Source organism: Dipodomys merriami, unplaced genomic scaffold (genome assembly GCF_024711535.1).
Source record: "Dipodomys merriami isolate MVZ:Mamm:240054 unplaced genomic scaffold, mDipMer1.0.p SCAF_84, whole genome shotgun sequence".
NCBI classification, from domain to species: Eukaryota; Metazoa; Chordata; class Mammalia; order Rodentia; family Heteromyidae; genus Dipodomys; species Dipodomys merriami.
In genome coordinates, this window is record NW_027206446.1 from 3,870,387 (window position 1) to 3,886,302 (window position 15,916).

The 15,916-nt window shown below is 45.8% G+C and overlaps 2 protein-coding genes across 2 annotated transcripts; both read left to right on the top strand.

Annotated features, from left to right (window-relative positions):
• The first annotated feature begins 532 nt into the window (after positions 1-532).
• Positions 533-4,618, top strand: LOC138820001 (C-type lectin domain family 12 member A-like). Its single transcript, XM_070011622.1, has 5 exons — positions 533-613; positions 1,047-1,223; positions 2,191-2,342; positions 3,289-3,395; positions 4,373-4,618. Exons 2-5 carry the CDS (start codon positions 1,103-1,105, stop codon positions 4,521-4,523), a joined length of 531 nt encoding a protein of 176 aa, XP_069867723.1. The 5' UTR covers positions 533-613; positions 1,047-1,102; the 3' UTR covers positions 4,524-4,618.
• Positions 4,619-7,148: 2,530 nt separating this feature from the next.
• Positions 7,149-14,086, top strand: LOC138819966 (C-type lectin domain family 12 member A-like). The gene is made up of 6 exons (XM_070011559.1): positions 7,149-7,371; positions 9,841-9,942; positions 10,372-10,527; positions 11,569-11,720; positions 12,816-12,925; positions 13,899-14,086. Exons 1-6 carry the CDS (start codon positions 7,281-7,283, stop codon positions 14,029-14,031), a joined length of 744 nt encoding a protein of 247 aa, XP_069867660.1. The 5' UTR covers positions 7,149-7,280; the 3' UTR covers positions 14,032-14,086.
• Positions 14,087-15,916: the final 1,830 nt, after the last annotated feature.

A 15,916-nucleotide genomic window follows, 5' to 3' on the forward strand; every position in this document is an offset into this window, starting at 1 on the left:
ATTAATATAGTAACAACAGGGGATAAACCATAGGGGGAAAAACACAAAAGAAAAAGGAAATCACATCGTCCATTGAGAACAACAACAGCAAAGGAAAAGCTCTTGCGTCCGTGTCTGGAGTTCATTTCGCTTAGCATCATCTTACAGGGTCCTACGTACTAGCTATGAGCCATTCTGCTCCTCTGCAGAGAGTATCCTAGATGTACACTCGTTACTACCAAGAAAGGAAACCACGGGACCTATGTTTCTTTGTGTCTGACTTACACCACTTAATAAGACTTTTCCCATGTCCTTCCATTTTCTTAGAAATGGGGTTGGACAAATGGGTTTGCATGAAGCTGCAGAGCTTCTGCCTGGCAAAGGACATGGCTACCCAGATTGGTAGAAAGCCCACAGATTGCATAGTGGGAAACAAAGACAGGCAGAATGAGTGAATGAATGAATGAATGAATGAATGGCATTGTAGGAACGAATGGAACTCCATGCTGTGTGTCTCTTTTGTATTCCACAGTGCTGCCGATCATTTCCCAAATATGGGTCAGAATAGCTTTGGGTCTGACTCTCCTCCTCCTCCTCCTGCTCTTCATTGGACTAGGCATCTTGGGGAGCGTGAGTACGTATCACCCCTTTTATGTGTGTGTGCTGCTGTTGGTTCTGGGGCTGGACCTCAGGGCCCGGGGAACTCTGCTTCAGTTTTCACACTTCAGGCTAGCGCGCCACTACTTGAGCCAAGGGTCTGCTTCGGGTTTTCAGCTGGGTTCTTGGAGATGAGGGTCTCATGGATCTCCTTCTTTCCCAGGATGGCTTCCAACTGGGATCCTCACATCTCAGCTGGGATGACAGGCAGGAGCCACTGTCCCCTGGCTCAGAGCCTAGCGCTCCTGCCCAGCTGTTTGTCCTCACAGTTGGTGTTCTACCATGTGAGCCACGCCTCCTGTTCCCCTTGGGTCTTTTTTAGTATTCCTTGTACCAAACAATGCTTACTGTCATGATACTGAAGGTTTACAAGTGTCTTTTTGGATTCTCTCTCTCTGTCTGAATTTGAGTTCATAAACAGCAAAATGTCCAAGAAGAACTTCAGAGAAACGTGTCCCTACAGCAAATGGGGAATGTCAACAGTTCTGAGAAGATCCAGAACCTCAATGAGAAGATCCAGAACCTCTCTATCACCGTGCAAACCCTGGCCACCCGGCTGTGTCAGGAGCTACAGAAAAAAGAGCCAGGTAATTCTGTACTACCCCAAGGGCCGCTTATGAGACCAGGAACTAAAGCTACCGTGTATGTGGGGGGGATCCTGGGACTTGAACTCAGGGCCTGGGCTGTGTCCCTTAGCTTTTCTGCTCTTGGCTGCATGGAGATTAATCAGTTGAGCCACAGCACCACTTCTAGCTTTGGATTAATAATATAAGAGTCTCATGGATTTTCCTGCCCAGGATGGTTTCAACCCCTAATCCTCAGATTTCAGCCTCCTGAGCAGCTGAGATTACAGTGTGTATCACCACTGCCCAGCTAGAACCCCTGAGTAAGGAAGGAATGAAGCATAGTCCATGCATTGACAGTTCCACATAGTTCGAAGAAAATCAGAAAATCATAACTACACAACATGCAATACCAGGTGTCCTGGTTATACAAGAGCATTCGGACTAAATGCGTTTTCTTTAAACTCCAGTTTTACTAAAGTATAAATATACAATTTCTCTCATCTGAATTTACCTATTAAATTTTTGCATTGTTATTTTCAAGGCTATGCAAAGTCTCAATTTATTATGAAGCTCAGTGAATGATAGATAGGAAAACACACTTCTCTATAGATGGTCTCACTTCAAAATTCCAGTCAGTAGAAGCCGGGCACTGGTGGCTCACGCCTGTCATCCTAGCTACTGAAGAGGTTGAGTTCTGAGGATCCTGGTTCAAAGCCAGCCCATGCAGGAAAGTCTGTGAAACTCTTCTCTCCAGTGAACCAGCCAAAATCCAGAAGTGGAGTTGAGGCTCCAATGGGAGAGGATCAGCTTTGAGTGAAAAAGCTAAGGAAGAGCAGGAGGTTCTGAGTTCAAGCCCCAGAACTGACACAAAACAAACTTAAATATTACCAGATGAAAACGCAGTAAACTTGGTCCATGTCCCATAGAGATGACAGGAAATAGCAAGAGGGCTGAAGATCTATTCAATAAAAGGACACTTTCCTTCCAGGGCACAAATGTAAACCTTGTCCACCAGAGTGGCTGTGGCACGCAAATAGATGTTATCTTCTGTATTATATTTATGACACGTGGCAAAAGAGTGAACAGTTCTGTGCTGACCTCAATGCCAGCCTGCTGAAGATTAACAACAATGATACACTGGTAGGTCTCTGAGTGTCTCCTTCCGTAAGAAAGGAAATTGCATTTCCTGTGATAGACTAAGAAGAGTCTGCTAAGCACTGGTGGCTCACGCCTGGCATCCATCTACCCAGGAGGCTGAGATCCAAGGACTGAGATTCAGAGCATCCTGTGCAGAAAGTCCATGAGACTCTGATTCCCAATGAACCACCAGAAAACTGGAGGTGGTGCTGTGGCTCACGTGGTAGAGCACCAGCCTTGAGAAAAAGAAGCTCAGGGTCAGCGCCCAGGCCCTGAATTCAAGATCCAGGAGTGAAAAGTTCTCTCATCCTTTCTAGAAGAAGGGAAATCATGTGTTGTGTCTTTCTCATTGGATCTTGCTCACCTGGTTCACTGATAGTTACTGACTCCACAAAGTATAGTTCAGTGAGAAATAAGAACAAAATATGAGATCTATGGCTTACAAAATGACCTGTTCTGACTTTAGTGCATTGCTTTGCTTTCCTTCCTACTTTCTTCCTTCCTTTCCTTCTTTCTTCCTTCTTTCTTCCTTCCTTTCTCTTTCTTTCTTTCTTTTTGATTCCTTCCTTCCTTCCTATTACTTCCTTCCTTCCTTTCTTCTTTTTATATACCAGACCTGAGAATTGAACCCAGAGCCTTGAGTACCACATGAGCACACACACACACACACACACACACACGTACACACAGACACACAGACACATAGACACACACAGACACATAGACACACACACACGGACACACAGACACACAGACGCCACAGCTCCACTTCTGGTTTGTGTGTGGTTTTTGGTGGCTCCTGGAGATAAGAGTCTCATGGATTTCCCATCCTGGCTAGCTTTGAATCTAGATGCTAGGATCTCAGACTCCAGATTAGCTACAATTACAGGTGTGAGTCACTGGTACCAGCCAGAGAAAACTTTGTACACAGAGCATCTTTGTTTCCTAGGAGTTTGTAAAGTCCATACAATTATTTGGCTATTGGCTTGGAGCATCTCCTAGATATTATCAAACAAACTCTATGACAGTGGATCAGAGTGTTGCTTCTTCTATTTGGTAAGTTTCTATTTTTTCTCTTATTGTTTTAAGTCCATTTTTAATCTATGTTTTCCTCAGGACGATTGGAGACTGGTGACATACCCTTAAACACACCTGCCGTGTCAGGCTTCTGTAATAGATTTAATCATGCATAAAATGTTCCCATAGCCAGGGGCTGGTGGTCACGCCTGGAATCCCAGCTACTCAGGAAGCTGAGGTCTGAGGATTACGGTTCAAACCAGAAGTGATATAAAAGTCCATGAGACACTCATCTCCATTAACTACCACAAAAAATGCTACAAGTGGAGCCGAGGCTCAAGTGGTAGAGCAAAAGTCCTTTAGCAAAAGTCCTGCTATACTGTCCAGGCCCCAACTTCAACACCCACTACAAATGCACACATAGCAATCACAGATGCCCTGATTTTGTCAAGTCATCATGCCGACTTTCTTTTCTTTCTCTGGCTTTCTCGGGGCTTGGCCGCAGGGCCTGGTGCTGTCCTAGGCTTTTTATCTCCAGGCTAGTGCTCTACCACGGGAGCCACAGCGCCACTGCTGACTTCTTGGCTTGATTTCATTAGATGTACAAGTCTCATGGCCTCTGCTGCTGGGTGACTTTGAACCCAGGTCCTCAGGTCTCAGTTCCCTGAGTAACACAAAAGCTCAGGACGGCGCCATCCTAAGAGTCAACGTCCATCTGTGAAAATGGAAACAGAGACCATGAGAGTTGGGGTGGGGCGACATGGGGGGAAGGATGAGGGGTGAGGTGATCCACATGCATGGCGTCAGAGCCTGACAGGCTGAAGGGAAATCCCCTGCACCACCAAGGACTCTTATTTTCCTTAGGAAATGCTGACTGTCGGCGCCATACTGTCAGGTAGCACAGGTCATGTGTGTGTGTATGTGTGTGTGTGTGTGTATGTGTGTGTGTGTGTGTGTGTGTGTGTGTATTTCAAATATGTGAGCTATTAAGTACTTTCCTGCTTTTCCTCTCTCAGGTTGAAGAACAAGCCCAGTGCCTTAAACGGAATGTATTGTGCATATATGACCGAAAACAGGCGCATTGCTTATGATGATTGTTCTTTAAAATCATCTTCTTTATGTGAGAAGATGGCAGGTGCGGTGCGGGTAGAAAGCATGCTAGGTTAAAGTTCAAGATGGTGACCTTTCATGGGTAAAACATCATTTAGTTGAGATGCTGTCCTGCGGTGGGAAGACGCTGATGTTAGCGTGTGTCTATTGGATCACACAATCGGAATAAAAATACTATAAGCAGAGTTCTGCCCCTCTGAATATTTATATCTTCTAATTTCCTATTGCTCCTCTTTTGCTGAGTGCAGGTAAATAAGTCATTACCAGGCACCAGCGCCCACCCCTGAAATCCCAGCTACTCAGGAGGCCTAGATTTCAAGACTGAAGTTTAAGGACAGTCCAGGCAGGAAAGTCACCGAGACTCTTATCTCCAGTAAACCAGCAAAAAACCTGGAAAGGGCGCTGTGGCTCAAGTGGTAGAGTGCTAGCCTTGAGCAAAAGAGCTCAGGGACAGCGCCAGGTCCTGAATTCAAGCCCCAGAACCGGAACCACCACCACCACAACAAAGATGGGCGACATTGTCCAAAAACTAATGTACTCCTGAACCGACCTATGTAATTTTCATTCTTCTATGCATCACCTTTAGGACAACAATTTTTTTAATGTAAAAACCAATTAAATGAGAACTCTGCCACATGATGAATAACTGGAAATAAAATGTAAAGTGCAATACTACTGCAATGAAAGGTGTGGCTCCCGTGGTAGAGATCCAGCCTTGAGCACAAGGGTCAAAGGACAGCACAAGGCCCTGAGATCAAAACCCAGCACCACTACCACACACACACACACACACACACACACACACACACACACACACACTTGGAGTTTTCTGCTGTTCTAGATGTGGTCGTTTCTGACGGGAGTCTGAAGAGGCTCAACAAAGACTTGAGGTTATACAGATTGTACAGGGTGGGGACAGACATCTATGTTTCAGAGTGAGTTCTAGAGAATGAGAGAGGAAGGAAGCATCTTTGAGCCCTCTGAACTACAACCTCACTTTGTTGTTTCTCTGTGGCTGTGTTAGAGACGAGGAAAGTCTATGAGATTCTCTGACACCAAATGAGGGATGCTTTAGGCACTAAGGAGTGACCAGTATTTGAGACGATCCCATTCCGTGATCATGATGAACACATTCAAAGATACTGAAGGTTCATACTGATCACCTAGGGTTTTGTAAACACAAAACATAGGATCTGAATGCATCTGCAAATGTCATCATAAACACGATTTAAAGGAAAGGATGCGCAAAGCACCTAAGTATTATTTCACGGAAGTATTAACCACGTTGCGTTTCTAGGAGGGTTCAAGGAGGGATCAGCCATTTGCACTGTGCACTTCACAGAAGGATTAGTCCATGATGGAAGTGAAGGCCTCCTTCCCCAGGTCACACAGGTCAGGGGTCAGTGGAGGAACCATTCAGACACTTGCCCCAGACAGCCGCTGACCTTCGTGATGAAGACAGATTAGGCGTCCCGTCCCTCCCAGATGCATCTCATGTGTGTGTGTGTGTGTGTGTGTGTGTGTGTGTGTGTGTGTGTGTGCGCGCACCTGTGCATATGCAGATGCACATATGCATGAGTGTATATGTGTGTATGCATGTATGGATGTGTTCATATAGATGTATCAACACATTCGTAAACTTATATATGTCATCTGGGGCCAGTGATTTATGTCTACCATCCCAGCTACTCAAGAGGCTGAGATCTGAGGTTCATGGTTCAAAGCCAGGCCAGGCAGGAAAATCCCCATGAGATTTCCTATCTCTAACCACTCAAAACTGGAAGTGGATCTGTGGCTCAAAGTGGTAGAGCGCTAGTCTTGAGTGAAAGAGCTCAGGGACAGCGCCCAGGCCTGAGTTCAAGTCCCAGGATCTGCTCCCCCCACACACACACACGGATTACAGGTATGAGCCATTGGTGCAGCTGACATTTTTCAATGCATTTAGAGCGCATTTCATCCATGTGTGTATGCTGATATATAATTTTATCCCTTCTAATCTCAAAGTATACTTTTCCAGTTTAGTGCTTTTTTTCTTCAATAGTTTATCGATTTTCTTCATTTTGGTTTCGAATGACCTCATTAATTTATCCCCATGTTTTTGGATGTATGTGGGGGGATTAGGGGTTTGAACTCAGGGCCTGGGCGCTGTCCCTGAGCTTTTCTGCTCAAGGCTGGCACTCTACCACTTGGGCCACAGCTCCACTTCCAGTTTTCTGGTGGTTCATTGGAGATCAGAGTCTCCCTGACTTTCCTACCTTGGCTGGCTTTGAACCATGATCCTCAGGTCTCAGCCTCCTGAGTCGCTGGGATGACAGGCGTGAGCCACCAGCGCCGGGCCCCATGATTGTATTTTCTGTTGGTTCTTGCTGAGAAGATGTTTTATTTTAACTTTACTATCTGTTATTTAACCCTTTAGAGATATTTCTTTGTATAGTGAAAAACTTGAATTCCAATGGGGTAAGTCCTTTGAACAACGAATTATAGTTTAGCCAAATGAAAACCGGGATGCTGAGCATGATTTCAGCCGGGGGGAATTTTAACAGCCTACTTTCTGATGTTGGCATGTGCGGCGATAAGAAAGAGGAAGAGAGTTTGGTGAAATGTTTCCTTATGTCTCAGTCACCCAGTTCTGCCTCAGACCACAGATGAGGAGCTGATTGGCTCGGCTGGGTTAGACACAGGGTCAGCTGGGGAAGGGCGGCTGCTGCTGATGATCCCAAAGCCTCAGCGTCCACCTTCCATCCAACGTCCAACAGTCAGCCCTGCCTTCTCCTAACAACCGCATTTCATTCCACCTGCTTTCCACATCCCTCCATGTCTGAAGAAGTCACTTACGCGGATCTAGACTTCCAGAACTCAGGAAAGACACAGAAGATCCAGGAGTTGGACACAGTGGAGACAAAAGGTACGAATGTGGAGTTGGGAGTGTGTGGTACGGTGGGTGATGAAAACGAGACTTCCACATTGGGGTTCAGTGAGTGGAGGGGGTCATTAGCCAATTAAACTTCCCCAAAACCTTCTCTTTTTTCCAAGCACTGGATTGAAATCATTTACAATCAATCAATCATTTGTAAATGTTCTACTTTTAAATATTACGATCGAGCTATAGGAAAGTGTTCTGAAATTGTACAAAGTGTCCGCTTCTGTGGCTCACGATTACATGCTGTCCAGGGAAGCCATCTTTTAATTTATTTTGTTATTTTCTTTTTCCTTTCATTTCTGTAAGAGAGAAAAAAGAGGGAGGCTGGGAAGGTCAGGAGACAGACAGAGACAGGGACGCAGCCAACAACAGATCAAGAGACTGAGGCAGAGAGAGACAAAGGGACAGAGGAAAAACAGGCAAAAATCGACAGCCAGGAACAGAGACAGAGGGACAGAGGGACAGAGGGACAGAGTCATATAAAGAGAGATGAAGAGAAAGAGACTGAGGGTCTCAGAGACAGACAGACAGACAGACAGAGAGAGAGGGACAGAGAAAGTCAAAGACAGAGATAGTGAGAAACAGAGAGCCAGAAACAGACAGACAGAGAGACAGACAGACAGACAGACAGACAGACAGACAGACAGACAGACAGACAGAGGGACAAGGGAAGCAGAGAGAGCTGGGATATTTTTACCACCTGTTATGTGCTGATTGATATAATCCAAAAGCTCCAAACTCTGTGTGTGTGTGCATGTGTGTGTGCATGTGTGTGCATGTGTGTGTATGCATGTGTGTGTGTGCGCACACGCTCACGCATACACTTCTGCTTGCCAGTATTGAGTCTTCATCTCAAGGCCAGGAACTCTGGCATGACGTTTTTGCTCACGGCTGGTGCTCTACTAGTTGAACAACAGCTCCACATCCATCATTTTGCTGATTCATTGGAAACAAAATCCCTGAGTGTCCGGGCATCGGTGGCTCCTGCCTGTCATCCCAGCTACTCAGGAGGCTGAGATCTGAGGATCACGGTGCAAAGCCAGCCCGGGCAGGAAAGTCTGTGAGACTCTGATCTCCCATGAACCACCAGAAAACCGGAAGTGGCGCTGTGGTTCAAGTGGTAGAGTGCCCGCCTTGAGCTGAAGAGCTGAGGGACAGCGCCCAGGCCCAGAGTTTAAATCCAGAATCAATAAAAAAAATAAAAATGTCCCATGGACCTTCTGTCCGGGCTGGCTTTGTATCATGATCCTCAGATCTCAGCTTCCTGAGTGGCTGAGATTACAGGCGTGAGCTACCGGTGCCTGGCCTAAAGCAACTCTTGAATTGATCATTCTGACCTACGCTAAAATCTTGGCCTTGTTCTTTTTAGTGAAGGCCATTTTCCTCCATCTAAAGAAATGAAGTTTCATAATGTTTTTTCCAGTGCTTTCTGGTTACCATTAATTTGGCATCAACTGTGGTGTAAGACGATGGATTTCCTGTGTTTCAGAAGTGTGGTTAGGCTATCATGTTTTACGAGAATACATCTATTTGAAATAGCCTTTACATGCTCAAAATAGATATCCTGTAATGATTTAAGAATAAGTCACCTTGAGCTGGGCATGCAGCTTAATGGTAGAGCGCTCGCCTAGCATGCATGAAGTCCTGGGTTCAATTCCTCAGGACCACAGACACAGAAAAAGAATAATTCCCTGGTTGTGTGTCTCACTCCTGTAATTTTAGCTACTCAGTGCACTGAGGTCTGAGGATTACAGTTCTAAGCCAGCCAAGGCAGAAAAGTCTGTGAGACTCATCACCAGTTAACCAAAAAGCTGGAATTAGAGCTGTGACTCAAGTGGTAGAACGCCAGCCTTAGGAAAAAAAACTGTCACGACACCACCCAGGTCCTGAGTTCAAGGCCTGATACTAGCATAAAAAGGGCTAAACGACAACTCGAAGCATTAGTGCCATTTCTAGTGTGTTTTTGTTTTGTTGGTCACAGGGCTTGAACTCAGGGCCTGGGCGCTGTCCCTCAGCTCTTCCTGCTCAAGGCTGGCTCTCTACCCCTTGAGCCACAGCTCCACTTCCAGGTTTTTTTTTTTGCTGCTTCCTAGGAGATAAGAGTCTCCTGGTTATTTTTTTTCCTGCCCAGGCTGGCTTTGAACTGAGATCCTCGGATCTCAGCCTCCTGAGTAGCTGGGATTTATGGTATAAGCAGCTGGGTCCTGGCTGTTTTGCTTTGCATCTGTAAGTACTTGCGCAAAGGGTTTCCATTCACCCGGTCATGGTGTGAGTACAGTGCATCTTGATCAGATGATTTTTTTTTCGTGTCTTAGAGCATCAAACAAATTAAATGATTTTGCAGGTTGCACAATAGGAAAGACAGACAGGCAAAACGAATGAATGAATGACATTGTATGAATGAATGCAACTGAACACTGTCTTGAGAACCTTTCGTTGTTTCCTATTCCACAGTGCGTCCGCCGCCTTCACACTTATGGGTTAAAATAGCCCTGGGTCTGACTCTCCTCCTCCTCCTCCTCCTCCTCCTTGGACTAGGAATCTTGGGGATCATGCGTACGTATCACCCCTTTTTTTTTGGATGTGCTGCTGGTCGTGGGGCTTGAACTCGGGGCCTGGGCGCTGTCTCTGAGCTTTCTCACTCAAGGCTGGTGCTCTACCACTTGAGCCACGGCTCCACTTCTGATTTTCTGGTGGTGCGTTGAATATAAGAGTCTCAGGGACATTCCTGCCCAGGCTGGCTTCCGACTGCGATCCTCAGATCTCAGCCTCTTGAGCAGCTGGGATGACAGGCGGGAGCCACTGTCCCCTGGCTCAGCTGTTTGTACTCACAATTGGTGTTCTACCACGTGAGCCACACCTCCTGTTCCCCTTTTGGTCTTTTTTAGTATTCCTTGTGCAAAACAACTTTTAAGGTCATGATATTGAAGGTTTACAAGTTTCTTTTTTAAATCTCTCTCTCTCTGTCTCTCTCTGGATTTGGAGTTTATAAATTGCAAAATATCCAAGCGGAACTTCAGAGAAACGTGTCCCTACAACAAATGGGGATTGTCAACAGTTCTGAGAAGATCCAGAACCTCTCTATCACCGTGCAAACCCTGGCCACCTGGCTGGGTCATGAGCTACGGAGAAAAGAGCCAGGTAATTCTGTAACACCCCGAGGGCTGCGTATGAGACCAGGAACTAAAGCTACCGTGTGTGTGTGTGTGTGTGTGTGTGTGTGTGTGTGTGTGTGTGTGTGTGTGTGTGTGTGTGTATCCTGGGGATCCTGGGGCTTGAACTCGGGGCCTGGGCTGTGTCCCTTAGCTTTTTTGCTCTAGGCTGCATGGAGCTTAACCAGTTAAGCCACAGCACCACTTCTGGTTGTTGCTGGATATTGTAAGATAAGAGTCTCACAGATGTTCCCGCCCAGGCTTACTTTAAACACTAATCCTCAGATTTCAGCCACCTGAGGAGTTAGGATAACAGGCACGCGCCACCGATGCCCAGCTAGAACTACTGAGTAAGAAAGGAATTAAGCACCGTGAATGCACTGTTGACTGTCCCATATACTTAGAAGAAAATCTGAGAACAATAATACCTGTACAACACTCAATTACCCAGGTATCCTTGCTCTACAAGCGTATTAAGACAACAAGTATTTTCCTCAGTCTGCTAAGGTATAATGACTAAGGTATAATTAAGTCAATTTCTCTAATCTGAATTTACACTGAGAAATTCTTATTGTTATGTTAAAGGTGATGTAAAAAATCTCAATGTATTTTAAGCTCAGTAAAGGATAGATAGGAAAACACGCTTCTCTACAGACGGTTTCATTGCAAACTTTCACCCAGTAAAAGCCAGGCACTGGTGGCTCCCGCCTGTCATCCGAGCTGCTGAAGAGGTTGAGTTGTGAGGATCATGGTTCAAAGCCAGCCCATGCAGGAAAGTCTTCTCCCCAGTGAACCGGCAAAAACCAGAAGTGGGGGCATGACTCAAATCGTAGAGGATCAGCCTTCACTGAAAAAGCTAAGCGAGACGTGAGATCCCAAGTTCAAGCCCCAAAACTGGCCAAAACAAACTTAAATATTACCAGACGAAAATGCAGTAAGCTGGGTTCACGTCCCATAGAGATGTCAGGGAACCGCAGGAGGGCTGAAGATCTACCCACATAAAACAAAGTAAAGGGCGTTTTTCTTCCAGAGCACACGTGCAATCCCTGTGCACAGAACTGGATCTGGCATGCAGATGCATGCTACCTTCTACATCGCATTTCTGACACGTGGCAAAACAGCGTAAAGTCATGCACTGACCGCAATGCCAGCCTGCTGAAGATTAACCGCCAGGATGCCCTGGTACGTCCGTGAGTCTCGGTCAGAAAGGAAATCGCATTGCCTATCACTGAATAAGAAGAGGCAGCCACGCACCCGTGGCTCACGCCTGTCACCCCAGCTCCTCAGGAGGCTGCGAGCTGGAGAGTGAGGTTCAATCAAAGCCAGCCTGGGACAGAAAGTCCATGAGACTCTGATCTCCCATGAACCACCAGAAAACCAGAAGTGAGAAAAAGCAGCTCAGGGACAGCGTCCAGGCCCTGAGTTCAAGCCCCGGGACCGAAAGGTCTTTCGTTCTTTCTAGAAGAAGGGGAATGTGTTGTATCTTTCTCATTGGATCTTTCTCAAATGGTTCACTGATAGTTACTGACGCCACAAAATATAGTTAAGTGAGAAATAAGAACAAAGTATGAGTTCTATGGCTTACAAAATTTTGGATGGCTTCTGAGATGCCTTTTACACTGACCTGTGCCGACTTTACTAGATTTCCTTTCTTTCCCTTCCTTCCTTCCTTCCTTCCTTCCTTCTTTCCTTCCTTCCTTCCTTCCTTCTTTTTTGTTTTTCTTTCTTTCTTTCTCTCTCTGTCTCTCTCTCTCTTTCTTTCTCTCCCTCCCCCCATCCCTCCCTCCCTTCTTTCCTTCTTTCTTTTTTTTTGTATGCCAGACATGGGACTCAAACTCAGGGTCTTGAGTAACACTTGAGCGCGCGCGCGCGCACACACACACACACACACACACACACACACACACACACACACATGTAATGCAATTTTGAAAGTAATTCTTTTCAAACAATAATTAGAATGGTGATTCGCAGAAGTATGTGCAGAGATCATTATTTTTGTGCCAGTCCCAGGGCTAGAACTCAGGGCCTGGACGCCCTCCATGAGCTTTTTTGTTCAAGGTTGACATTCCCCAACTTGAGCCACAGATCCTCTTTAGGGATTTTTGGGGTTTTCTGGTAGTTCCCTGGACATAAGAGTCTCATGGACTTCCCTGTCCTGGCTGGCTTTGAATCCTGATCCTCAGATCTCAGCCTCCTGAGTAGCTAGTATTACAGGCGTGAGCCACTATATCCAGCCAGAGATAACTTTGTACACAAAACATTTTTGTTTCTTAGGATTTTGTAAAGTCCATGGGGTTATACGACTACTGGCTTGGAGCATCTCCTAGACAAGATAGCACAAACTACTATGTGAGAGTGGATGACAGTATTATGTCTGATATCTGGTGAGTTTCTATTTTGTTTTTTTTTTTTCCTATTATTGTTTTAAGTCTATTTTTTAACCTCTGTTTGCCTCAGGAAAATGATAGATTGTTGAAATACCCTTAAACATACCTGCCATGTCAGGCTTCTCTAATGAATTTAATCATGCCAAAAATTATCACATAGCCGGGTGCTGGTGGTCACGCCTGTAATCCCAGCTACTCAGGAAAGTTGAGATCTGAGGACGGCGGTTCGAAGCCAGCTCTGACATAAACGTGCATGAGACACTCATCTCCAATTAACTACCAAAACACTGATCAAAATGGCTCTGTGGTCAAGTGGTAGAGCACCAGCCTTTAGCACAAAATCTCTGATATAGTGTCCAGACCCCAAGTTTAAGATCCAGTACCAAAACCTACATAAGAATAATGCACAGATAGCCTTATTTTGTGAAGACACTAGCAGTAGCCTGATGATACTTTCCTTTCTTCCTATCCTTTTCCCAGGGCTTGAACTCCTTTGGGCCAGGGTGCTCTACCACTTGAGCCACAGCTCCACTTCTGACTATTTTGCTTGATTTCATTATAAGAGTCTGACAGACTTCCCTGGCTGGGTGATTTTGAACCCTGGTCCTCAGATCTCAGTTTCCTGAGTAGCACAAATGCTCAGGACGGCGCCCATCCTAATATTTAACCTCCACATGTGAGAATGGGAACAGAGAACGTGAGGGAGGTTGGGGGGACATGGGGGGAAGGATGAGAGGTTGGACGTGATTCACATGCGTGGTGCTCGTGAACTGACAGGCTGAAGGGAAATCCCCTGGACAACCAGTGAGCTCCACATGAACTGTAATTTTTCTTAGGCAATGAGGGCTGTCGGGGCCGTAATATCAGGTAGCAGAGGTCATTTGTGTGTGTGTGTGTGTGTGTGTGTGTGTGTGTGTGACTATTTCAAGTCTTTGACTTCTTAAGTAGTTTCCTGTTTTTCTTCTTTCAGGTTGAAGAACAACACCGCTGGCTTAAATGGGATATTTTGTGGGTACATGGCATACAACGACCACATTTCTTATGATTACTGTTTTAGACATAGATATACAATCTGTGAGAAAATGGCTGGACCAGGCAGGTAGAAAGTGTGCGAGGTTAACGTTCCGGATGAAAGCCTGGACTTGGAATTAAAAGAGTACGACCAGATGTCTGCCTCTCTGAACATTTATATCTTTTGGTTTTCCTCTTGCTCCTCAGTTTCTCAGTGTAAGAAAATAAGCCATTGCCAGGCACCAGTGTTTTACTCCTATAATCCCAGCTACTCGGGAGTCTGAGACCTGAAGGTTAAGATTCAAGGTCAGACCCAGTAGAAAAGTCAGTGAGACTTTTATCTCCAGTAAAGCAGCAAAACACTGGAAGTGGAACTATGGCTCAAGTGGTAGAGTGCTAGCCTTGAGTGAAAAATGCTCAGGAACAGCACCTAGACCCCGAGTTGAAACCCAGAACCCTCACCGGTGAAAGAAAGCCAGTCATGGCGACCCTCAGCCTACAGTCCAGACTCTGTTCAGCACCAAGACAGTCTTTCCCTGTGAAATCTAGAATTCTTCATTTCTTTATTTCTGTCGGTCACGGGGCTTGAACTCACGATGTGAGCACTGTCACTGAGCTTTATCATGCTAGGCTGGTGCTCTACCATTTCAGCCACAGCTCCACTTCTGGGTTTTAGGTGATTCATGGACTTTCCTGCCCTGGCTAGCCTCCAATGTTGACCCTTAGATTCTCAGCCTCCCTGCTTTCCCACATATACACCTGGAAATTTTCAACCTGATAGAAAACCAAAGAATGTTAAATGCAACAGTAGATGGCAACCATAAATACACTACAAACAACTTGGATTTTTTTTCTCATGATATAGCTTCATTAACACTTTGGGAAAAATGAGAGGGAGAAAATTATCATTTCAATTGATGTAGGAAGAGCTTTTGCCGAACATAATATTAGCCAGACATCATAACATTTTTTCGTGTGCTGGTCTTCAGGCTTGAACTCAGGGCCTGTCGATTGTTCCTGAGATTCTTTTACTTAAGGCTGGCGCTCTACCCTGTGAGCCACAGTGCTACTTGTGGTTTTTTCTAAGTTGTCTTTTGGAGATAAGAGTCTCATGGACTTTCGTGCCCAGGCTGGCTTCAAATCATGATCCTCAGATCTTAGCCTCCTGAGTGACTGGGGTGACAGGCGTGAGATGTGGGCCATAATAACATTTTAATAAAGCCAGAAATCTCTCTAATATGAAGAGTTTGTCAGAAGCACAACAAATCCTTGCTGGAGATTCAATAATGTACATTATACATCCAGTAAGAGAATGAAGATTCAGGAAAGAGAGAATGGGGGCTGGGCAGGTGGCTCAGTGGTAGAGCGCTTGCCTCGCATGCATGAGGCCCTGGGTTCGATTCCTCAGCACTACAAAAGCAGAAAAAGCTAAAGTGGTGCTGTGGCTCACATGGTAGAGCGCCAGCCTTGAGCTGAAGAGCTGAGGGACAGCACCCAGGCCCCGAGTTCCAGCCTCACGACTGACAAAAAAACAAAAAAAGGAACAAAAGTGACGTTTCCCCAGGAATTTGGGGTATATGCAGTGGCTATTATTAAACTATGTCGCCATCATCTATTATCCTTAACAAAAATCCACTGGGAAAGACTTGAAGACAAAAAAGGGAAGTTCTGTTATAAACAAAAGTCAAAACTTCTCCTACCAACGGCGGTAAAAAGGAAGTGTGCTAGCTGGGGAGGGGAATAGAGGAATTCCCTCATCTCTGTCGTGCAAAGGGGGCGTCCAGCCCGCAGGAGTCCTCCGTCCTGATTGGTGGACGGCCAGTCCCAGCTGGTTGGCCAGGCTCAGGGAGGGAGGCTGCTTACCTTGGAGAATCAAACAGGAATATGGTTGTGCGATGCCACAGTGAATCTTCCAGAAGTGTAGGCTGCAGGTGTGACTGCTCAGCTCCAACATGGCTGAGCTACCAGACTCCATGT

Excerpts from the sequence above, each read along its gene's own strand:
- LOC138820001 (XM_070011622.1), top strand. The coding sequence starts at position 1,103 with ATGGGGAATGTCAACAGTTCTGAGAAGATCCAGAACCTCAATGAGAAG. Across the intron at positions 1,224-2,190 it reads GCTACAGAAAAAAGAGCCAG|GGCACAAATGTAAACCTTGT; the intron begins GTAATTCTGTAC and ends CTTTCCTTCCAG. Across the intron at positions 3,396-4,372 it reads AGTGTTGCTTCTTCTATTTG|GTTGAAGAACAAGCCCAGTG; the intron begins GTAAGTTTCTAT and ends TTCCTCTCTCAG.
- LOC138819966 (XM_070011559.1), top strand. The coding sequence starts at position 7,281 with ATGTCTGAAGAAGTCACTTACGCGGATCTAGACTTCCAGAACTCAGGA. Across the intron at positions 9,943-10,371 it reads AGGAATCTTGGGGATCATGC|TTTATAAATTGCAAAATATC; the intron begins GTACGTATCACC and ends CTGGATTTGGAG. Across the intron at positions 11,721-12,815 it reads TTAACCGCCAGGATGCCCTG|GATTTTGTAAAGTCCATGGG; the intron begins GTACGTCCGTGA and ends TTTGTTTCTTAG.